The sequence below is a fragment of the Sphaeramia orbicularis genome, chromosome 21 (genome assembly GCF_902148855.1).
Source record: "Sphaeramia orbicularis chromosome 21, fSphaOr1.1, whole genome shotgun sequence".
In the NCBI taxonomy this organism is placed as follows: domain Eukaryota; kingdom Metazoa; phylum Chordata; class Actinopteri; order Kurtiformes; family Apogonidae; genus Sphaeramia; species Sphaeramia orbicularis.
Window position 1 is genome coordinate 34918841 of NC_043977.1, and position 25358 is coordinate 34944198.

General features: G+C 33.9%; 1 protein-coding gene across 1 annotated transcript; it reads right to left on the bottom strand.

Moving 5' to 3' along the window:
* crfb1 (cytokine receptor family member b1) lies at nucleotides 1-24999 on the bottom strand. The gene is made up of 8 exons (XM_030125141.1): nucleotides 24880-24999; nucleotides 17006-17087; nucleotides 16742-16862; nucleotides 13325-13488; nucleotides 10711-10859; nucleotides 7296-7452; nucleotides 5351-5466; nucleotides 1-1145 (listed from the first exon to the last, which is right to left on the bottom strand). The coding sequence occupies exons 2-8, from the start codon at nucleotides 17052-17054 to the stop codon at nucleotides 372-374; spliced, it is 1530 nt and encodes a 509-aa protein (XP_029981001.1). The 5' UTR covers nucleotides 17055-17087; nucleotides 24880-24999; the 3' UTR covers nucleotides 1-371.
* Nucleotides 25000-25358: the final 359 nt, after the last annotated feature.

The following is a 25358-nucleotide window of genomic DNA, read 5'->3' on the forward strand; positions in this document are numbered from 1 at the left end:
ATAAAGCAACAGTGGTTGCTGGACTTTCTAAGTAACATTTTTATGCGAGTGGCAGTTTGATTTTGAGAATAAAATTACAAATTATTCTAATATGCCTTATTCATTTGGTTAGTTATGTTATAGCATGTAGAGCAATCTTCTCGTGTCTTGTGCAACCTCTAAATATTAATTAATTTGCATAAAATTTGGACCGAAGTAATTTGGCCAGATATAGAACCAAATGCAAGGTTCTAATCCAGAGAATCTTAAAGAAAATTGTTTTGGACCACCCTAGTAAATGTTTTTTTGCTGTTATTGTTTCTTCTTTAACTTGCCATTTCGGCAAAATAACAAAATCTTTGGTCAGGAGCAGCTCTAATAAACATATCATATCATCTATGACTCATGTATCCTGAGAACTCCTCCTCCTCCTCCTCCTCCTCCTCCTCCTCTCTCTGTGTCTGACAGTTTTGGAGGCTGTACGTCCGTGTGTCTGTCCATTTGCCCTCATATCCAGTTTCATTAAAGTCTGATGCTTTCAGATCGTCAGACTGAGTCTCAGTTTGTGAGTCTATGAGGCCTTGAGTATGTTTAGTGTCTCTGGGAAGTAAAGACTCCAAATCAGATTTTAAGAAGTCTCTTGCACCCCCCTCCTCCTCCTCCTCCTCCTCCTCTTCTTCTTCTTTGTGTCCATCTAGTGCAGCGAGAGTGACTGAGAACAGGTTTACGCTCCCAGAGTTTTCCCACACCTCCTCTGTCTCCACCTCCTCCAGTTCATTTGTGTCTCCTGTTTGGCTCCTCCCAGATATAAACGAGTCCTCTGCTCCTTCACCTTGGGCATCACACTCTTCTTCTGCCTCCACCTCAGCTGACATCCTGTCGCTCAGATTCCCAGAGTCCACTGATGCCACTGGTTTGCTGCTTCCCGACACGTCGCAGGATTCCTGGCAGGAGCCAATTCCCGACGATAGCCCATTGTCTCGGTTCATGTAGGCCTGGTCTTCATCCTCTTCCTGCTCTTCATCCTCTTCATCTGAGTGAGCGCCCCCGGTGGCAGGCTGTGGTATCACGGACCGGTTTTTCTGTCTGTCTGTCTCTGAGTTGATGAAGATCTGGTCTGGGATGGTCCTCTCTGGTGTCAGGGTGTAGTCCTGGATCAGAACCATCTTAAGTAGAAGAAAATACAGCAAGAAGTAGTGAAGACGAAGAGGCAGAACATTTATTATTTTATATTAGAGCTGAAACGATTAATGCCAAATTCGGCCCACCAAAGGGTCCAATCCGGCCCCTGGGATGAATTTGTGAAATGCAAAAATTACACTGAATATTAACAATCATTTTAGTTCAGGTTCCACATACTGACATATACAGACACGCCAATCAGATTTCAAGTGGGTCAGATCAGTAAAATATTATCATATTAAACCAATAAATAATGAAAACTGCAAAAATTCTCTTTGTTTTAGTGTAAAAAACTAAAATTACATGACAATACTTACATTAACAAGAAAAAAATGTGAATTATCTGAACAAATATGAACAACTGGAAATGTCTTAAGAGAAGTAAATGCAATTGTACCAACATTTTGCCTGTTATTAAATGTTTTGTATATTTGTAATTGCAATGTGAGTTGTAACGCACATGTGTAAATGATAAACTGAAAATCTGAGGTGGAATATTGTTAAAATTTCACTTGCTTTTCTTATGTTTCCAGTTGTTCATGTTAATCAGATTTCAAAGAAAATTTTACAGATGTCAACTTGATCACAACTGAAGTAGAGCTGCAACCGATTAATCGATTAGGTGCTTGAAGCGAATGTAAAAATTCACGATTCGATTAATCGACTGGAATTGATTGAAGGGAAACATTCTATTGCAGTTTTCCTGAAATGAAGCTTCTTTTTGCATCACAATAAGTGTCTGTGTGAAACACAACAGTGGAACCAATGTTTAAAGGCAGAGAAATGAAGGAAACAAAGCTTTGATTCAGGAGAATTGTGGTTGAATGATTTTTTTTTGGATCACTTTGAGTCCATTAATCGTTTCACCTCTAAACTGAAGAAACTTTTTTCACTGTTATTATTTCACTGGTCCTGCCCATCTGAGATCATATTAGGCTGAATGTGGCCCCTGAACTAAAATGAGTTTGACACCCCTGGATTAACTGACTCAAATCAATAAAAATATTATTTGATTCCAATTTTCCTTAATTGAAGCTTTTTTCCTTAATTTCACTGCTGCTAAACATTGGTTCCATTGTTGAGTTTCACATGGATGCTTATGGATGCCAGGATCACCACAAAGTTGTGTGTCAGTTACATCTTAAATTGTTAGTAAGTTTGTTGAAGACTACAGTGCACATACTGTTTGTAGATGTCAGCTGGCTGTTATTTTTTATATAGAGATAATTTTATATATACTTTAATGTTATTGTTGTTATTTCTATATGTCTACAGATATTTTTATATGTAATTTTACACTGTTGTTATTGTTGTTATTTCTATTTAGATATTTTTACCCCGCCCCCTGAAGGGGAAGCAAGGGGTATTGTTTTTGGTTCAACTTATTTGTTTGTTGGTTTGTTGTTAAGACTGTAGCAGCAAAACTATTGGTTGAATTCATACCAAATTGGGTTTATAGATTACCAGTGACTCAGAATAGATGTGGTTACATTTTGGGAAAAGCAAGTCAAAGTTCAAATTTTTTATGAATTTTTAAAATATTTTTTCTTCTCCCTTTTACTTATAATGGGTGAAATTTCAAATGTCTATAAAACATCAATTTTGTTTCAATTTACTTCAAACTTGGCACATACAGGGGTTGGACAAAATAATGGAAACACCTTCTATAATGCCACAATGTTAGGTGTTTCCATTATTTTGTCCAACCCCTGTATATAAAGGCAATTGATATTTTGACATCGGCACAAACATAGACATGATGGCATCAGCGGGATTGATGCCAAAATAAGCTACAATACATGTGAGGGGTGGGGTTTGTTGTGCCTGGCACCACTTGTTTATATATTATTTTCCTATTGTGGTTGTTATTTCAGCTGGTTCTGGAATAAAGGACAAGTTGCCATTTTCAGACATGTCTTTTGCACATTTTTACTATTTTTTTCACTTATTCAAATAATCATTTAATTGAACCGAATTGAAGAAAATAATCGACAGGTTAATTCATTACTAATTGATGGCTGCAGCTCTATTTTACACAAAGCAAAAAAACAAAGCAAATGATCAGTGTGAAACAAATGTTATGCTATAGAATTGTGAAAACACACAAAACAGTGCAAAAATGCACATTCACTGGCAGGTTATTCTAGTTTTAAAATGCTTTACAGCAGGGGTGTCAAACTCATTGTAGTTCAGGGGCCACATTCAGCCCAATTTAACCTCAAGTGGGGCAAAAAAAAAAAATAGCATAATAACTTATAAATAATGATGACTCCTATTTTTTTCTCTTTGTTTTAGTGCAAAAGAAACAAAACAAAAAAATCAAAACATTAAATTATGAAAATATTTACATTTACAAACTATCCAAACAAAAAAGATGTGAATTACCTGAAAAAACTGAAATTTCTTAAGAAAATTAAGTGCAATTTTAACAATATTGTGCCTCAACTTATACACGTGCATTATGGATCAGTTCTACAAAGGAATAAAACAGTAACAGCCAGAATATTGTTAAATTTGCACTTAATTTTCTAGAGTCATTTCAGGTTATTGTCATTTTATTGTTAAAGGATAATTTGTTCATGTAAAGATTTTCATAATTAAATGTTTTTTTTTAATTTTTATTTTCTGCACTGTACAAGGAGAAAATTTTGAAGTTGTCATTATTCATCGGCATAACATGATATTTTTTTCCACATTAAACTAAGAAGAAAATTTGGAGTCAATATTTATAGGTTATAATGTTATTATTTTCCTTGAGATCACAATGATCTGTATGTGGAACCTGAACTAAAACTAGTTCAACATCCTTGGTTGATTATATCTTCAGTGTAATTTTTACACTATCCAAGTTCATTCTGCGGGCCGGATGGACCCTTTGGCGGGCCGGAGTTGGCCGCATGTTTAACACCCCTGCTTTACAGCGAAAAGCTTTAAAGTTTGACGCTTTTCATGTATATGTAAGTATATGGCAGATATAGTCAGATGACAAAAAAGAAATATTCCTTCAACACAGCTAATCAGCATAATAATGGTCTAATTAACTAGGTCATGTTAGCTATAGCAGCTAACAGTACAACAACTAATCACAGAAAAGCGTCCCTCCCACTGATCCATTCAAGCCTCAACATACATACCTAAACACTATGTCTTTGACGTATCTAAAGCCTACAACAGACAGCTGAATGATCTTTATCGTCTGGTATGATGTGTGACAGGCTGAACAGGTGATGTTTATATGTGCATGTGATTTCTGGTAATGTACAGGAGGTTTAAAACTACTTCCTCCAAACGTAGGGCTTTGAAAATGAAACTGCTCCTTCATGCTTTTTCATGTGGAGTTTTTTTTTAAAGAATGTACAATATTCTATAAATTGATTGTATCTTTACCTCTGCTGAGGATCTGAACACTCATGTTTGTCTGTTTTTCATTCCTTCTCTGTCTGTCTTTCAGTCTGTTAGTAGAATAATGCAAAAACTACCAACATAATTTATGCAATGGAATAAATCAGTGTAAACAGCAAAGCCAAGGTAAGTGGCTATGAGAGTGTTTTTCAGCCTTGGGGTCGGGACCGCCTGGAATTCAAATGGGGTCACCTGAAATTTCTAGTAACTGATTTAAAAAAAAACAAACAAAAAAAACAAAAAAAAACTTACTAATAAAAATGTACGGTGAGTTGACAGAGACAATCCCAATCCATAAAAGACATAACAAACTGTGAAGCTGAAACTTAATCACTGTGGTACTGTTTATCTTTCAAATGTTCATTGTGGTTGGTTTCAGATGCTGCATCTCTTTCATAATTCATACTTTGAGTTATTGTTTGTTCAGTATTAATTGTCAGCCTTGTAAATCCAAACTGGACTGACTGTACATACCCTGACCAAGGAAAATCAAATTCTCACTTTGTGCAGTAATCTGCACCTGGCTTTTCTGCCTCTGTCCATAATAATATACATTATATAGACTAAATGTCATTTGAAATTAATGTTTATTTGCAACATAGTATAGCAAACTATTATATGATCAAAAATAAATTAATTTTAGCAAAAAAAAAAAAAAAAAAGTCTCGGTTTTGAATGTCTGGCTGGGGTCGCCAGAAATTTGTGATGTTAAAATGGGGTCACGAACCAAAAAAAGGTGGGGAACCACTGGGCTATGAACTTCAGAGACAAACAAATGTTTCCTTACAGTCAGAAATCTGGGCAAAGCAGCCTTGAGTTTACAGATGAATCCAGTGTAGTAGAGGGAGAACACGAAGACGATCACAACGCTGAATACAGTAATCAAAACAGCAGAAACTGCACCTGCATAAAATAAAAATATTTAGACTCTGTTAAAATACAAGTACCAGTACTGTCCTATAAATAAACAGAACAATAAAAGTACCAACATGGCTGCTTAAAAATACTGGTAGAGTGTAAGTATGTATGTACTATGCTGCAAAAATACTTTCATATGTGTAAAACCTGCAACATAAGGTAATATAAGTAAATAATCTGTTTAAGTATATTTATGTCAGGAAACAATATCTGTAAGTTCGCTAGATAATGGTCACATAATCAGACTCTTTTTTTATCCCCAGAAATCCAAGGATCATCAGTTCACTACCAACAACAACAAAACATGAAAGCAAAATGATGAAATTACAGTGAGTAAATCATCCATTATCAATAAATTTGGCACATACAGACACGGAAAAAAATTATTAGACCATAAAGTCATCAAAAACAATGGTTATGCAATTAAGTACTAACTCCTGTGTGTATCATGTGACTAAAACAGAAAGAAAAAAAACATGGAATGCCTAAAAGCACTGTTTTTGTCAGTACAATGCCATAACTATTGATGTACGAACTGAAGTGATTTTGGTTATTATCAAGAAAACCATAAAAATGGCTAGATATCAGCTCTTAAATTAAACTCTTATGAGCTATTTTTGTTGTTATCATTATATTTGTCCAAACAAATGTACCTTTAGTTGTACTAGAAACAAGGGGTAGTCTAGTCATTTTTTCCACAACTGTATTATGTCTACCTCTATTGGAAAGTATCTGGATCATTCAGGTGAAGTTTAGGTTAACATATTGCAAACTACTCTTTAGAACAGGGGTCTCAAAGTCATTTTCTTTCAGGGGCCACATTCAGCCCAATTTGATCTCAAGTGGGCCGGACCAGTAAGATAATAGTCTAATAACCTATAAATAATGACAACTCCAAATTTTTGTCTTTGTTTTAGTGCAAAAAAACCCATTAAATTATGAAAATACTTACTTTTATAAACTATCCAAACAAAAAAGATGTAAATAACCTGAAAAAACTGAAATTTCTGAAGAAAAATAAGTGCAATTTTAACAATATTATTCCTCAACTTATCATTTATACATGTGCATTATGGATCAGATCTACATAGAGACTGTTGTTCGTCCATCAGTCTCAATGACAACCTTGAGTTCAGTTTTTGTGGGTCCTGGAGTGGGTTGTCAGCCCTATTTTTGCCCTGAAGTATCTGCCACAAAGACACTAAACACTTAGTAACAGGCAGAAAATAGTAAAAATTGTGCCTAATGTTCTTTAGACATTTCAGGTTGTTCACATTTGTTCAGGTTATTCACATTTTATTGTTTCAGGATAGTTTGTACAGTAAATGTAAGTATTTTCAGAATTTAATGTTATTTTTTTCATCGAAACAAAGACAAAAATTTGAAGTTGTCATCATTTATAGACATAGTGTAATATTTTTTTCACATCAAACTGCGAAAAAAATATGGAGTCATTATTTTTTGTAGGTTTTTATGTTATTATTTGACTGTAGATCATATTGGTCTGTATGTGGAACCTGAACTAAAATAAATTCGACAGCCTTGACTGTGGAATTTTTACACTTTGCAAATTCATCCCACGGGCCGCATTGGAACCTTTAGTGGGCCGCATTTGGCCCCCGGGCCGCATGTTTGAGACCCCTGCTTTAGAATCATACTTATACTAGTCCATTGTGGGTATTGAGCGGCTTTGAATAACTCATTACAGTATTTTGTTGACATATTGATCATCAAATCTTTATCAGCTAGCTTACAGTTTTGCAGCATCTACTGGCGTATTTCTATTCAACACTAAATATGAGTTTTAATTTTACCTCTAGGCGGCTCCAACATGCTTGTGTCGATGCAGCTCCAGTTCGACGGAATGACATTCTCGTTTAGATATGTCTCCAGCGTCACTTGTATGCAGTACTTTGTGCCAGGTACTAAGTTGTCAAGAGTGAAATTCTTGTTTGGTGTTTTGATGCTGATCTGCGGGTCAAATACGGAGAAATTATTATCACTATGGCCTCATCTGAAACCTGTCTTTTTGTTTATCATTCTGTTTTTCCATCACAGTACTTTATTTTGTCTGCAAAATTTGATGCAAACTGCTGCAAAAAGGATTATTTCTTTTCCTTTCAATTACATTAGCCTTATTCAGTAAACAACTGAAAAGTTTTGTGTACGTAGCAATAATGGATAGCAACATATGGATTTCATTATAGGGCATCATACATTAATACAACATACTGCAATGGTGCTAAGTGTTACAGTCTAGATTTGATTATAGTATTTGTAAATGGGACATATCTTGCTATTTTTGGCTTCTAATAAATATTATACCTTATTATCCACTGAAACTCACTTAATATTAACCCTTTCATGCATAGTGGTCACTACAGTGGACAGCTGTTCAAAGGTGTTCTTTTGTATATTCATGGATTTTGTGGTTTTAGTTCCATATACAATGGACACTTATGCATCATCCTATATGCTGCATTTCATACCATTACTGGAACTTTGCTGTTCTACATAAACCTAATCTGCAGTAACATGTTTGAGTGTAAAAAAAAAAAAGCTAATTGTTATTAGACTGTAATTAACAAGACTTTTTTTTTTTTGTTGTTGCTTTTTTTAACCAATTTTTTTTTTTTTTTTTGCATATTATCTCCATGAAATGAGTAATAACTAGTATTAGAGTATGATAAAATGTGAGAAAACATCATATTAGCTACATTAAACATGTTTTTATTTCATAGTTTTCACACCTTATATCAGTAAATACATGTAGTAAATACACGTTTTGTTGTTGCTAAAATTAAACACATGGTGTCCAGCTGAGTGGACATTTTTGTAACTCCATGATTAAATAGATTCATAAAAAATCCATCATATTGTTTTGTTTTGTTTTGTTTTGTGTTTTTTTCACGCCTAAAGAGGAATAAAAACACTCAGGAAAAAAATCTTGATGAGGGTTCTCATAATTCATGCATGAAAGGGTTAATCTGTTCTGTATAATCCTAATATGTATCATTGTTCATGTCCCTTTGTATTCATACACATTATTCTGCCAATGTTAATAACTGATCATGAACCAACAAATAATGTGTTGCATTTTGGACAGAGTAAAAAAAAGTAATAAAAAACATATCGTAAGGAATTAGTATCTAGGTTATACAGAATACTGTGCAAAAAAATAGGTTCATAAAAAAATTCAATCTCATTGTTTTTTTTGTTTCTCATGGCCAAAGAGGAACAAAAATCACTTGGGGAAAAACATCTTGATTAAGGTTCTCATAATTCATGCATGAAAGGGTTAATAAAACTGTCAGTCTCTAACCTTCTAAAATTAACAGTATGAAAATTAAATTCAATGAAAAAGCAAGAAAAATGGAAAACATACTTAATACAAGACAGCAGTAAATGTTTTCTCCAGTAATCTGGTAATCTCTACTAATTCTCTGTTATAAAAATGCAGAAAAATTCAAACATTCTTGAATCCTGATACTGAGTATTTCCATTTTGTTTTTTTTGTTCAGATAAAGAAAAAAAAATAAACAAAACATAATCAACCTGTGAATATGGAGTTTCTTGTCACTGCCTGCATACTGCACAGGGGATGAAGACGACAACTTTAAACTATTTTGTAAACTTAATAGTAACATTTGTCAGTGATAACAGACAATTCTCTTGTGGTGATGGTGTTTCATGGTTCTTATGTAGGATGTTGGCCAATTTACATGGTACTTTCAGAGCTGACTTTCCATGTCCTTATTCAGACAGTAGGCAAATCAGACTTGTTTGTCAAATGAGATCTTTGTCATAGACTCCTCACTCTGCAAGGGGATAGATCATATTTGCATCGCAGTTTGGTAAGGTTTAACCCATAAAGACCCAATGTTACTTTTATGTCAGTTCCAAAATTAAATTTTCTCTATACCTAACGTTTCTTAAGTGATTTATCATGATTTATTTATAATATTGTCCTCTGTAATTTGTATTTTATCATTATAAATCAGATATTTTCCTCTATTTTATTTACTGATCGTGTAGATCACATGTGTCAAACATGCGGCCCGGGGACCAAAACTGGCCTGCTGAAGGTTCCAATCTGGCCTGCGGGATGAATTTGCAAAGTGCAAGCTAGGGCATCGAACTCAAAAATAATATCATAATAACCTATAAATAATGACAACACCCATTTTTTGTCTTTGATTTAGTGCAAAAAAACATTAAATTATGAAAATATTTACAGTAACGAACTATCCTTTAAAAATAAAATGTGAATAACCTGAACAAATATGAACAACCTGAAAGGTCTAAAGAAAATTAAGTGCAATTTTAACAATATTCTGCCTGTTACTAAATGTTTTGTGCCTTTGTAGATCTGATCTGTAATGCATATGTATAAATGAGAAGTCGAGGCAAAAATATTGATAAGATTGTACTTATATTTCTTAACAAATTTCATTTTTTCAGGATATTCACATTGTTTTTGTTTGGATAGTGTGTAAACGTAAATACTGGCATAACTGAATGTCATTTTTTGCACTAAAACAATTTGGAGTTGTCATTATTTATTGGCTGTCATGCTGTTATTTTACTGGTTTGGCCCACTTCAGATTAAATTGGGCTGAATGTGGCCCCCGGAAGAAAATGAGTTTGGCACCCCTGATGTAGATGCTCATAAAAGCTCAAATTAAAGTTGAGGGTTATTATATCAAAAACAGACAAAACTGCAGAAAAAGTGACTTTTTCAGTCAAATCTATCATTAACTGAACATAAACCAAGTGTGTCCATCCACTGTCATTGATCCAACTTCATGGATTTTACTGGTGAATCAATGTTGTAGAAGATGACGGTGTTTCCACAGTAACTACAGAGCGTCTGAACGTCCAAATGGGTCATATCTGATGAGCATGAAAAGATGACAAACTGGTATAACAGGTATTAAACAGTTACATCAGTAGATGGTTTTGGTCGGTGGTGGATGTTCGGGTCTTTATGGGTTAACCACTACAACTACTTCACGTTTAGGAGAAGATCACAGTTTGGGTTAAAACAGACTCTTTCACGACAATGTTATCTGTGCCTGTTATTCATAAATCATGCACCATCTGACACTGTTGTAGTCATTTGGAAACCTGTAAACATATTATATCTGGAACCTTTAAACTTCAAACCCATCAGATGAAACAACAGATCTGGTTGACCTGAACCAGGCCTTAAAAAAATGCATTTCTTACTGGTTTATCGCCTCCACGTTTTTTCCATGCAATTTTAAACTCTGGATCGTATGTCTCCTGGATTTCTTTTTCAGCCTCGGGCAACGAAATATTAATTTTAATGCAGTTGCCACATCCTGCCAGTGTGACTTGTGGAGGACCTAAATGTGCTGGTAGAGAAAGAAAACATTAGATATTTTTGGATCTGTAAACTAAAATCATGTGAGTAAAAGTATTTAGTGGATTTTTTTTTTGCATATACTCATCAATGAAAAGCAAATTATACACCATATCCTACTGAGACCAAGTAAGTAGACATTTTATATTAAATAATTGCCTTAATTGGAAACAGCATGATGCAACAGTTTCTTCAGATACATTTTTTTTATATAATGTCCTTTTCAGTAGACATTTTTTTTTACCCTTTCATGCATAGTGGTCACTACAGTGGACATCTATTCTCCAGCTGTTCTCTTGTACATTCATGGGTTTCTTTTTGCATATTATCTCTATGAAGTGAGTAATAAACTAGTATTAGAGTATGATACAATGCGAGAAAACATCAGATTAGCTGCATTAAAATGTTTTTATTTCATAGTTTCCACACAGTATATCACTTTCTGATGATGGTTTTAAACACGTTTCTTTGCTTCAAAAATTAAATGCATGGTATCCAGCTAAGTGGACATTTTTGTAACTCCGTGAAAAATAAGTTCATAAAAAAATTTCAGTTGCATTGTTGTTTTAATGTCTACAGAGGAATAAAAACACTTGGGACAAAAATCTCGACTGAGGTTCTCATAATTCATGCATGAAAGGGTTAAAGTAAAGCTGTGAAACTTGTCCACTACAGAGGACAAAAATACATTGCTAGGTCTCAGGAGAATATCATGTAATTAAAAATGCAATCATGCAATCTTTTAGACAAAATGCTGATGATAGTATCATAAATTACATAACAAATACATAACAAAGAACAAGCAGTAAAATGCAAAAAAAAAAAGGTCTAATGTAAAATTACAATTCAACATAGATATAAAGTCACTATCATATGACCTTATCAATCAAAAAATATGAATTGCTAATTGCTTAGGTGCAATGTAGCAATGCACCAGGTATTACTGTTGCATTTCATTGAATTGAATTGAACTGAATTGAATTTACAAGAAAATTATTTTAGCCAACAAACATTAGCTAAAATAATTTAAAAAACAAAAACAAACCTACAGCCTAATTTTGGCAGATTCTTCAATAGCTTCAACGTGGTGTAACGCTGAATTGTGCTACCATACTCCCTCACCTCATTTCATTGGATTTGACCAGGTCAGGGTCACGTAATAACAGATAAGGGATGCAATTTAGTTTTTCTTTTGCAAATACACTGCTACAATGGCGTATTAAGGCCACATAAGAAAAAAAAAAAAAAAAACGCTTGTCACTACGAGAATAAAGTTGTTATTTAATGAGAATAAAGTCGTAGTCTTAAAAAACTCATTATTTAACGAGAATAAAGTCATTATTTAACAAGAATAAACTCGTTATTTAATGAAAATAAAGTCATAACATAATGAGAAGTTGTACCCACTCACTGATGTAGAACTGTGAACATTTAGTGTAGTTCTTCTTTCATTTGGGGGTTCGGCACAAAGGCCAAATACTGAGTCTATCCTCCATCAACATAGTCTAAGGACTTTGAAGCGAGTTTACACACATTTGGATTTGTTGCAAGAATCGAACTGATTTGTAACAAATTTCCTCTTTTGTGGAGGAGAAACTGATGAAGTGTTCATCTGTAGGGCTATCAGTGGTTCCACCAGAGAGCTACACAGAGAGGGTCTGGTGTTTCTGAACAAACTGTGTGGATTCTGCTCTGAGTTTTGGAGTCCAACAGAAGGGAAAGTTGCTGTTTTGCGTGTTGCCTTTGCTGTAAAACCAGAAACTCTGTCGGATTTTCAAAATATTATGAGTTTAATCTCATAAAAGTACGACTTTAATCTCGTTAAATAATGACTTCATTCTCGTTAATCAACGACTTTATTCACGTTAAATAATGAGTTTTTTTAAAACTACGACTTTATTCTCATTAAATAACAACTTTATTCTTGTTAAATAATGAGTTTTTTAAAACTACGACTTTATTCTCGTTAAATAACAACTTTATTCTCGTTAAATAATGAGTTTTTTTAAAAACTATGACTTTATTCTCGTTAAATAACAACTTTATTCTCGTTAAATAATGAGTTTTTTTTAAAAACTATGACTTTATTCTCGTTAAATAATGACTTTATTCTTGTAGTGACAAGCGTTTTTTTTTTTCTTATGTGGCCCTAATACGCTGTCGTAGACTGCACTTTTGTTGTCCTTAAAACAGATTTCATATATCCAGCAGTAAAGAAATTTAAAGCTGAATTTTTAAACATTAACCAGCCGATAGATTTAGGTTCACACTAAAAGATATCTGTTGAAAAACAGAATTAATCGTTCTCATATGACAAAAGACAAATAAAAGGTAAATGTACCTCCAACTTCCGAACCACCTTTCTAAACTAAATTATACTTTCATTTCAGTACTTGATGCAGTGACAGACACCATCAGCCAAACATCAAATCCAAATAGAAGCTAATGTCGACTTACTGTGTTTAAAAGGGGTGAAGTAGACTTTTCGTTGCGGTGACAGGGTGCCGTTGTAGGATGCAATGACAGTCAGAGTATACTTCAAGTTTTTTTCTTTCAGTCTAAACCTTACTGATGTTGATGTGACATTACGCATCAACGTACGCTTGTTGTTGTTGTTGGAGCTGCATAGAAAGAAACAAGTTTAGAATAGTTAGCAGGAAAAAAAACAAAAACATGCAGGTAGAAATTACATATATAATAAGTGTTAAAATATACAGGGTGGGGAAGCAAAATTTACAATGAACATTTATTTGTTTTTTCTCAGCAGGCACTACGTCAATTGTTTTGAAACCAAACATATATTGATGTCATAATCATACCTAACACTATTATCCATACCTTTTCAGAAACTTTTGCCCATATGAGTAATCAGGAAAGCAAACGTCAAAGAGTGTGTGATTTGCTGAATGCACTCGTCACACCAAAGGAGATTTCAAAAATATTTGGAGTGTCCATAAAGACTGTTTATAATGTAAAGAAGAGAATGAATATGAGCAAAACTATTATGAGAAAGTCTGGAAGATACTATTAAAGAAGAATGGGAGAAGTTGTCACCTGAATATTTGAGGAACACTTGCGCAAGTTTCAGGAAGCGTGTGAAGGCAGTTATTGAGAAAGAAGGAGGACACATAGAATAAAAACATTTTCTATTATGTCAATTTTCTTGTGGCAAATAAATTCTCATGACTTTCAATAAACTAACTGGTCATACACTGTCTTTCAATCCCTGCCTCAAAATATTGTAAATTTTGCTTCCCCACCCTGTAAATATATATAAAAAATATAAATAAGTGATATTCACAGTGATTTGGAAAATAAACGATCTGAGTATGTGAAACTGAAAACCCCACACACACAAAGCACATCCCCACCACTGAGTCACCGGTTCCTTTATATGTATAAAAGCCTGTTTGTGGTCACAGCTGCAACGCACATCATACGAGACTTAAAACAAAAAAAAAGAAAGACGATGGATGGAAACATGAACCACCGAGATGTAAAACCTGAGCCATGGTCAGACAAAGATAGCTGACATTCAAAGAGAGAGAAGTACCCTGAAGTCACATCTTCCACCAGTGAGAGAAAACGTGACTAAATCAAAGGTCAAGGTGGTTCCTGGGGTTTACAGAGGCAGGTACTAAAATAACCACACCAAACCGTGAAAATAAGATGTTTGGCTTTTCTAAGTAAAGTAAAGTAAAGTAAATTTTATTTATAGAGCACTTTTCACAAACAGAGTCACAAAGTGCTTTATCAGTTCAAATCAGAATCAGATTAACTTTACAGAGACCCAACAGAATCCTTCAGGGGCAAACACTTGTGATTGGTGACAGTGGCGAGGAAAAACTTCCCTTTAACGGGCAGAAACCTCGAGCAGACCCAGACTCCTGAAGGATGGCTGTCTGCCTTGACCAGTTGGGGTTAAAGAGAGAGAGAGAGAGTAAAGGAGGAGAAAAGAGAGAGCGATAGAGATATAGAGAGACTGGGGGGGGGGATGACACATGGAGTACGTTATGATGAATACATAGAGTGTAATCAGTCTGTGGTGGTCCTGGGTCAGGTGGGAGACTAAAAAGCCTTTTTGAACAGGAGGGTTTTGAGGTGTTTCTTAAAGCTCTCTACAGAGTCCATGGACCGTAGGTGTAGAGGCAGGTCATTCCATAGACGTGGTGCCACAGCTTTAAAAGACCTGTCACCGCGTGTGCTAAAACAGGTCCGTGGAACCATCAGCAGGTACTGTCCTGAAGACCTCAAGCTACGAGTTGAGCTGTAGGGCTGGATCAGGGAAGCAATGTATGCAGGGGCCTGGCCATGTAGGGCCCGGAAACAACATATTTTTTTGTTAATTTTCTTATCAATGTGATGGAGCACTTTAACTTCTGTAAATATTAGTACTGATGCTATGACGTGACTGTTCATGTAAAATATTGTTAACCTCTGTAATTTCAGACATTTATGTGAACCTGTTACACCACTGTATATGTGATCAACCCTTTGATGCATGAATTATGAGGACCTTAGTCAAGAATCTTTTTCTGAGTATTTTTATCACTCTTTAGGCATGAAAAAAACAATGTGATTGACATTTTTTAGTGTTACAAAAATGTCCACTCAACTAGACACCATGTGTTTCATTTTTGAAGCAAAGAAACATGTATTTAAAATGCAATATCAGAAAGTGATATACTGTGTGAAAACTATGAAATAATTTTTTTTTTTTTTTTTAAATGTGGCTAATTTGATGTTTTCTCACATTTTATCATACTCTAATACTAGTTATTACTGACTTCATGGAGATAATATGCAAAAAAAAAAAAAACTTTGTTTAAGAAAACTGTTAATGCCTGTTCAATCTCATCCACTCTCATCTACCGTCTCTTGTGTGTTTTCTTTTGTCCGTATTTGTCTCTGTATTCATTCTTTGATTACCATTTAGTGTTAACTCTGTATCTGTCTACCCGTTTGATGTATGTTTGTCCCTTGGCTGTTTATTGTAAAGCGTCTTTGAGTACTTAGAAAAGCGCTATATAAAACTGATGTATTATTGTTATTATTATTATTATTATTATTTAATTACAGTCTAATAACAAACTATTCTGTAAAAATAAAATGTGAATATCCTGAACAAATATGAACAACCTGAAATGTCTAAAGAAAATTAAGCACAATTTTAACCATTTTTCTGCCTGTTCCTCAGTGTTTAGTGTCTTTGTAGATCTGATCCATAATGCACATGGAGAAATGAGAAGTTGAGGAATAACACTGTTAAAATTGCACTAAATTTTCTTATGTTTTTTAATTTAAATTTTTGTTTTTTCAGTTTTTTTTTTTTTTTTTTTACAGACAGTAGTCATGCAGTCGTGACTGACCAGCTGACCATAGTCTATAAATAAAGCATTTTCATAATTTAATGTTTTGGGGTTTTTTTTACACTAAAACAAAGACAAAAATTTGGAGTTATCATTATTTGTAGGTTATTATGTTATTATTTTTCTGGCCCGGCCCACTGGAGATCAAATTTAGCTGAATCTGGCCCCTGAACTAAAATGAGTTTGACACCCCTGATCTATGGCAACATAACTTAAGACCAACCATATCAAATTTAATACCTTCTAAAGACTTTTTAAGGTATTAAATGCAGATTTGTAAATTCAAAACTTTTCAGACTTTTTAAGGCCCTGTGGGAACCCTGTGTATGGTGTCACATCTTTAATCACAACTCACGCATGACATGGTTGTATTTAAACTGCAGTTTGCCTCCATGATATAACACTCGATAACACCTCAGCCTGGTGTGGAATAGGAGAGTTTCCTATCAACTTCAAAGAAAAAACATGAGGAACCAGCCGTCGACATGGTGAGCAGGCTAATTACCTCTTATAGACAAGATAGCGTGTGCCCTTAGGGGTTTCAGGCCCCGGCTCCCAGCGTAGGATATGTCTGAAGTTCAAAGAGTCCACATGAACGTTGACCGGAGCAGGAAGGGAAGTGAACACTGTGAAAACAACAGCAATCAGATGTCACGTGACCCAGAGTGACTCAAAGAAAGCACAAGATACAAGTGGGTGTGTCAGGGAGAATGGCATCCGGAACATTCAGCTCAATAATCCACGTTTTCTCTCACATGAGGGAACTCACCGGTATTAAGCAACGACATCAAATAAAGAGTCAGAGGCAGATAGTTCATCCTGCTGGTCAGTCACGACTGCATGACTACTGTCTGGAAAAGAGAACAACATTCCTTTTAGTTGATATTTAGTCGATACACTGAAGCGATTCTACACTATAAGACCGGATAAGTTGAGTTTACTTACAAAATTTAGTAAACTGGTTGCCTTAAAAAAATTAAGTAATGAGTAATGAAAACTTGAGTGTATTAAACTTAAATAATTGATTTGAATGTAATTGTTATTGTAAGTACAACACACTAAATGCCAAGTTAATAGTGATGTGACGTTCACGAACGAATCGGATCTTTTGAACGGCTCTTTGAAATGAACGATGGGAACCGAGTCTTTGTAAAGAGCTGTTCATTTTTTTTTTTTTTTTTTTTTTTTTAAAGGAGGGATTGTCCCATTGCCTGTCAATTTAACGTCACTGGGGAGGCATTGGGCAGGAGGAGAATGTATTTAAGTAACTGCAGTGATTAATCACTGTTGTGTTTTGTGCAATTTTTTCCGTATGTTTGCACACATTTATTGTTCTTGTTCTGAGGGAAAATGCACTACAGTTGTTAAGGTATTTAAGTAATTGCAATGAGAAATCGCTTTTGTGTTTTGTGCATTTTTTCTGTATGTTTACCAACATACTGTTCTTGTTCTGAGAATTGCACTACAGTTCAGGTATTTAAGTAATTGCAGTGATTAATCACTGTTGTGTTTTGTGCATTTTTTTCCGTATGTTTACACACATTTATTGTTCTTGTTTTGAGGATAATAAAATGTTATTTCATAAGAATTTTTTTTTTATTTTCGTCTTCATTTTTAGGCTACAGACTAGTCCACATAATGTACCGTGATGTTTTTTGTCAAATTCCAGCATTTGCCTAATGTCACCTCTCATATCATGTATTTAACCCACACGTTTTAACTAAGTATTCTTTTTTACGGTAAGATAATATTTACTGCCGCGCCAATTAAACACCTTTAAAATGTAATGTCAATCATCACATGTAGCCTATTTAATCATTAAAACATTGGTGTTTCAAAATAATGCAAAAAACATAAAAGAGCCAGTCTTTTGAACGGCTTTTTTCAGTGAACGGCTCCCTTCAAAGAACCAAAAGTCCCATCACTACAAGTTAATTTAACTTAAAATTTGTATAATCATTAGACTTAATATCATCAGCTCATTGTACTCAATTCCAAGTTGATTTCTATTAAAATCTTTTGTAATATAAATTGCTTTGTATAATCATTAAACATAACATATTGTAGCATGGATGAAAGTTAGGCAGGAAGTCTGCTTACTGTAATTTGCCAATATAGGAAGTGCTTTTAATTTGGCGAGGGATAAAGATTTTTATCAAACAGGACCAATTACGGATGAACAGTAAATCCATTGTTCAGCCTATGGCTCTCACTCATGGTGCAGCTCTACAAAAATATAACAAACAAACATATAAAGGCCAATAAACATTGCCAGACACACATTAAGTCAAAATTAACACTAACACCACAACCCCGCTGAACCCCTGCACATAAAAATAACACATTTTCATCAACATAAAAATATAATTTCTAACATAATTTCCACAGATTTGTCTACTCGTTTTCTTTGGTTATAAATGTGTTAAATTGTAAAGGGACTTTAATGCCACCCTGTAGTTATACATAGTAACAGGAAGTAAGAACGGCTTCCAAATATTCTAATCCACCCAAATCATGTGCCTCCAAAATTATCACTTCCTTTTCATCAATGCTGTCTTATTTTTCTGACATTGCAAAACAACATCAAAATCATGAGTCTGTGCTACTAGAAACATAAAAAAACAAGAGTCAATTTCTGTTTTCCACACTACTGTCAAGTTCTGAAATAATAAAATAATTATGTCAGTTTGTTGTCAGTTCCCAGAGTCAGAACCAGACCTGGAGAAGCTGCGTTCAGCTTCTATGCTCAACACGTCTGGAACAAACTCCCAGAAAACCTCAGATCAGCTGAAATACTCAATTTATTTAAATCCAGGTGAAAGACCCACCTGTTCTTAGCCGCATTTGAATAGAGTTTTTATTCATGAGTTCACATCTGCACTGTTTCTTTTAAGCTTAAAGTTTTTATTTATTTATTTATTTATTTATTTATTTTTTCCTCATGCCTATACTGCTGTGCTATATTGCTTCCCTGCTGTAATGCTTTTAATGTTCTATGTAAAGCACTTTGAACTGTCTTGTACATGAAATGTGCTATATAAATAAACCTGCCATGTAAACAATGAAAATTTGTCAAAACTTACTGTTTTCAGACAGAAAATCAATCAGGAATCAGCAAAGTAATCACTACCAACATTATAAATTCCCATACCTGGTTATATCTACTGTGTCTTGTAAGCTGATGTGATGAAGTAAAGCAAGGTTTATTTTTTTGTTTTGGCATGAACAATATACCAGTAGATGCTTCTTTTTCTATGTTGATAATTCTTAATCTTAGCTTTTTGTTACACTTTAGAGATGCCCCCCGCTGGTCCAGTTCTCCTACTGATGATTCAATTTGATCAGAGGAAATACATACTGGGATTTTTTGTTTATTTTACAATTTTAGCACAACATAAGACAACATTAATAGATTTTTGATAGATAGATAGATAGATAGATAGATAGATAGATAGATAGATAGATAGATAGATAGATAGATAGATAGATAGATAGATAGATAGATAGATAGATAGATAGATAGATAGATAGAGCTCTTCCACATAAATGATAAAAGACATAAAAACTAAAGAATTATAATTAAAAAGTAAACAAACAGTACTAGTAAACAAATATTTTAATAAGTGAGTAATTTTATATCTGAGTATTTATTATTAGATAATATTTCCAAGTTTGTCTAACAATACAGTGCAACTGCAATTCATTATAATACAAATAATGATTGCATTTATATAGACTACAAAGGTTTAACCTTCCTCTTGTGTTAGCTTTCGGTTACCATCTGTTATGTTAATGGGTCAGTTTTGTCATGTCTTAAATCAGCTGTAATTAAATAATAAAATAATTATCTATCATCCAATTGGTTTCTCATCTCTTGGGTACCTTAGGCTTCCTTAGCCATGAAAATATTGGTTTTAATATTTTTGGTATGGGCCTCTGGGCATTTTTTTTGACAGTATACCCCTCAATGTGCACTGTGCCAGTCACCAACTCTATACTGAACTGACCTCATGTGTGGACAAACCCGTCTGTGCTTGTTTTGTTTTAGTGGAGGTATACTGGATAACAAGGCAAAATGAGAATCCTCAAAAGCTCACATGATTAGTAGTGGGGCTGGCTGTCAGTGTGTTGGCTGACAGTGCACTTATGATTTCACCTTTGGATCTAATTATTGCTTTATAATCATATTTTTTATAACTGGGTCAAAACCGACCCTAACAACACAAAGGTCATAATTTCAACCAGAGCATTTCATAATTTAGTGATTTTTTTTTTTTTTTCAATTATGTTGTTGAAATAGAGGTTCCGGACAAAGTCAAAAAGCCTTGATGCAATAAAAAAATATTTTGTGGTTCTTTTATGCATTTAAATCCTAAAATGGGTCAGTACCGACCCTAACACAAGAGGAAGGTTAAAGAACAGATGCACAGATAAATGTTTACACACACACAAAAAAAAGGTTTTATGAAAAGTAAGTCATGAACTTCTGAGTGTTGTCATTTTTACGTAGGGTTACATTATATTAAAGACACATCATTTTAACAGTTATTATGTTTGGCAACTTTACTTCCTTTACGTTGTACTTCTGGTGGTTGGTTTATGTAGTAATAGTATAATTATAAGTTATAACAATGATCTAGATCACAGGTGTCAAACATGTGGCCCGGGGGCCAAAACCAGCCCGGCAACGGTCCCAGTCTGGCCCGCGGGATGAATTTGCAAAGTGCAGAAGATATTAACAGTCAAGGGTGTCAAACTAAAAAATAATAGCATAATAAACTAGAAATAATGACTCCAGATTTTCTTCTTGGTTTAATGTGAAAAAAATAATATGACATCATGCCTGTAAATAATGGCAACACCAATTTCTTCTCTTTGATTTACTGCAAAGAACATTAAAATCTGATCTCCTTTAATAATAAAACATCAATAACCTGAACAAATATGAACAAACTGAAATGTCTAAAGAAAAATAAGTACAATTTGAACAATATTCTGCCTGTTTTGTGTCTAGGTAGATCTGATCTGTAATGCACATGTGTAAATCATAAGTTGAAGCATAATATTGATCATTTTTTTCTTATTTATTTATTTATTTTTTTTCAGAAATTGCTGTTTTTTCAGGTTATTCACATCTTTTTGTTTGTTTGTTTGTTTGGATAGTTTGTAAAATATAAATGTTTTCATAAATTAATGTTATTTTTTGCATATAAAAAATCTGGAGTTGTCATTATTTACAAGTTATTATGCTATTATTTTACTGGTCCAGCCCACTGGAGATCAAATTGGGCTGAATGTGGAACCTGAAAGAAAATGAGTTTGACACCCCTGATCTAGATGATACATACTTTACATACTTTAACCCTTTCATGCATGACTTATGAGAACCTCAGTTGAGATTTTTTTTTTTTTTTTCCTGAGTGTTTTTATTTCTCTTTAGGCATGAAAAAAACAATGCAATTGACTTTTTTTTTTTTTGTGAACCTATTTTTCATGGAGTTACAAAAATGTCCACTCAGCTGGACACCATACGTTTAATTTTTGAGGCAAAAAAACGTGTATTTAAAACCCATCATCAGAAAGTGAAAACTATGAAATAAAACCATTTTTCATGCAGCTAATCTGATGTTTTCTAATATTTAAACATACTCTAATACTAGTTATGACTCACTTCATGGAGATAATATGCAAAAAAAATTTGTTTGATTTTTTTTTTTTTGATTACGAGAACTTTTAACCTTTTCATGCATAGTGGTCACTACAGTGGACAGCTGTTCAAAGGTGTTGTTCTCTTGTATATTTATGGATTTTGTTGGTTTAGTTCCATATCAGCCAATACAGTGGATACACTTATGCATCATCCCATACACTGTAATACCATTACTTCAAATTTACTGTTCTAGATAAACCTGATCTGCACTAACATGTTTAAATGTAAAACAAAATCCTATTTGTTATTGGACTGCAATTAACTGTTTTTGTTTTTTTGTTTTTGTTTTTTTTCCAAAAGTTTTTTTTTTTTTTTTTTTGCACATTATCTCCATGCAGGTATGTTAAAATGTGAGAAAACATCATATTAGCAGCATTAAACATGTTTGTATTTCATAGTTTTCACACAGTATATCAGTAAATACATGTTTCTTTGCTTCTTTAGCTGAGTGGACGTTTTTGTAACTCCATGAAAAATAGGTTTATAATTTTTTTTCTTTTTTTTTTTTTTTTCATGCCTTAAGAGGAATAAAAACACTCAGGAAAAAAAATATCTTGATTAAGGTTCACATTATTCATGCATGAAAGGATTAAATTACAGTCTAATAACAATTAGCTATTGATTTACACTAAAACATATTTCTGCAGATCAGGTTTAAAAAGAACAGTAGAGTTACAGTAATGGTCTGAATGTCAGTGTATGGGATGGTGCTGTGCTGGATGATACGAAACTAAAACAACCAAACCCATGAATACACCAGAGAACAGCTGGAGCATAGCTGTCCACTGGAGTGACCACACTGTAAGCCCGGAATTTGTATTTACTAAAATGCTTTAATTACAATGTACTTAAATGATTTAAGTTCTATTACATTACTATAAAATATTAAGTATATTCTACTAATTTGTAGACATAGTCGAAAGAACAAAAATTTTTAAGTTGAATGGATTAAAATCACTAAGTTTTAGTCATGACCACACCTTTTTATCTCCGCATTGCATTGTGGGAATTGGGCATGTTGTTGAAAATGTGTTATTTTTATGTGCAGGGGTTCAGCGGGGTTGTGGTGTTAGTGTTAATTTGGACTTAATGTGTGTATGGCAGTGTTTATTAGCCTTTTTGTGTTTGCGTTTGTATTTTTGTAGCGCTGAACCATGAGTGAGAGTCACAGGCTGAACAATGGATTTCCCGTTGATTTTTTAATTAAACATATTCCAAACATATCGTATCATCTTGTCTACTTGAAGGTACAATCAGTATTGGCAAATTAAAATGATCTATTTTCCTGCCTGGCTTTCATCCATGCAATAATACGATAAGTTGAATAATTACAGGGTGGGGATGCCAAATTTACAATGAACATTTAGTTGTTTTTTCTCAGCAGGCACTACGTCAATTGTTTTGAAACCAAACATATATTGATGTCATAATCATACCTAACACTATTATCCATACCTTTTCAGAAACCTTTGCCCATATGAGTAATCAGGAAAGCAAACGTCAAAGAGTGTGTGATTTGCTGAATGCATTCGTCACACCAAAGGAGATTTCAAAAATAGTTGGAGTGTCCATAAAGACTGTTTATAATGTAAAGAAGAAAATGACTATGAGCAAAACTATTACGAGAAAGTCTGGAAGATACTATTAAAGAAGAATGGGAGAAGTTGTCACCCTGAATATCTGAGGAACACTTGCACAAGTTTCAGGAAGCGTGTGAAGGCAGTTATTGAGAAAGAAGGAGGACACATAGAATAAAAACATTTTCTATGATGTCAGTTTCCTTGTGGCAAATAAATTCTCATGACTTTCAATAAACTAATTGGTCATACACTGTCTTTCAATCCCTGCCTCAAAATATTGTAAATTTTGCTTCCCCACCCTGTATATAAAGTGGTATGTTTTGAAGCACATTTTAATTTCAGTCACCTTGATACCGAATACAATGAACTGATGATATTAAGTCTAATGATTATACAAAGTAATTGACATTGCAACAAATTTTAAGTTAAATTAACTTGGCATTTAGTGTGTTGTGCTTAAAATAGCAATCCCATTCAAATCAAGCATTTAAGTTTAATACACTCAAGTTTTCATTACTCATTACTTAAATTTTTTTAAGGCAACCGGTTTACTCAAATTTTCTAAGTAAACACAACTTATTCGGTCTTACAGTGCAGTATGCATGAAAGGGTTAATAAGATGAATTGGAAAACAAATGACAAAACTGCTGGTTAACTGATATTTTCAACGTATTTGATTGAGTATTATTACACATGTATTGTTTTTTTTGTTTTTTTGTAAATTTATACAATAGATGCATAAATCTTGCATTAGAAAGAACCTAAAATGTGAATCTATTGTAATGTACAGACAGTTTCTGAAGTGGATCTGTTGCTCTGACACAAACATTCCTTTGGGGTAAAACCTTATAACATTAAACTAACAGCTAACCAGAATTTTGGACTTAATTTTTCTTTATTAGTGACTCAAACTTGGTAAAATTTCACTTACTTTAACTTGCAGACCTGTGTATTCTATTAAAATAACTGATTATCCAGAAACTACCCATTTTACGCGTCGATTTTTGCGTCTTTATTTTTTATTTGGATGCTCATACTTTTGTTGTTTTCCTTAAGTAAGGTTTTGAAAGCAGAAGTCACTTTAGTTTATTTAAGTAAACCATCTGCCTACTTCCTCCACCACTAGTTTCACACTGTCAGCCTTTTTATTTGACTGGATTTAGACTGAATTCAGTGACGCACGGTGCGTAATTTGGCCTGTCGGTGCATTTATGATAATAATGACCCACATTAAAGGTCGGATTGTCCATGTTTCCATTTTCCTATAACATCTCCTACTGTCGTGGACTAAAATAAAAACTAGACATAACCATAGTCTAACTAATGCCAGTCCATGTTCTGTCAGTCACTTACCCACACTCAGCCACTGTCCCTGTCCACTCCAGGTCCCACTCCCACAGTAAAGTCCTGACATCAGCCGACAAAACACCAAACACACAGTTTACTACCAAGCAGCACAGGAACACTCTGACATCTGACATGAAACGTCTAAGAAATACACACAGCCACGTCCTGTCTCACCTCCAGAGTAAAAGTCTCACCACCTGACTGAGTTTTTTTTACGCAGAAATGAAAATGTGTAACAGAAGAAATCCCCTTGGAAGAAGATGTGTTTTTTTTTCTCCATCTATGGTGAAAGATGTGTTCTACGGAAAGGGATTAGGGCCACTGGGAAAAAAAATAAATAAATTAACCCTTTCATGCATAGTGGTCACTACAGTGGACAGCTATTCTCCAGCTGTTCTCTTGTGTATTCATGGATTTTTTATTTTTTATTTTATTTTATTTTTTACACAGATCTTTATTAAAGTTTTAAGACACTACGTATCTTT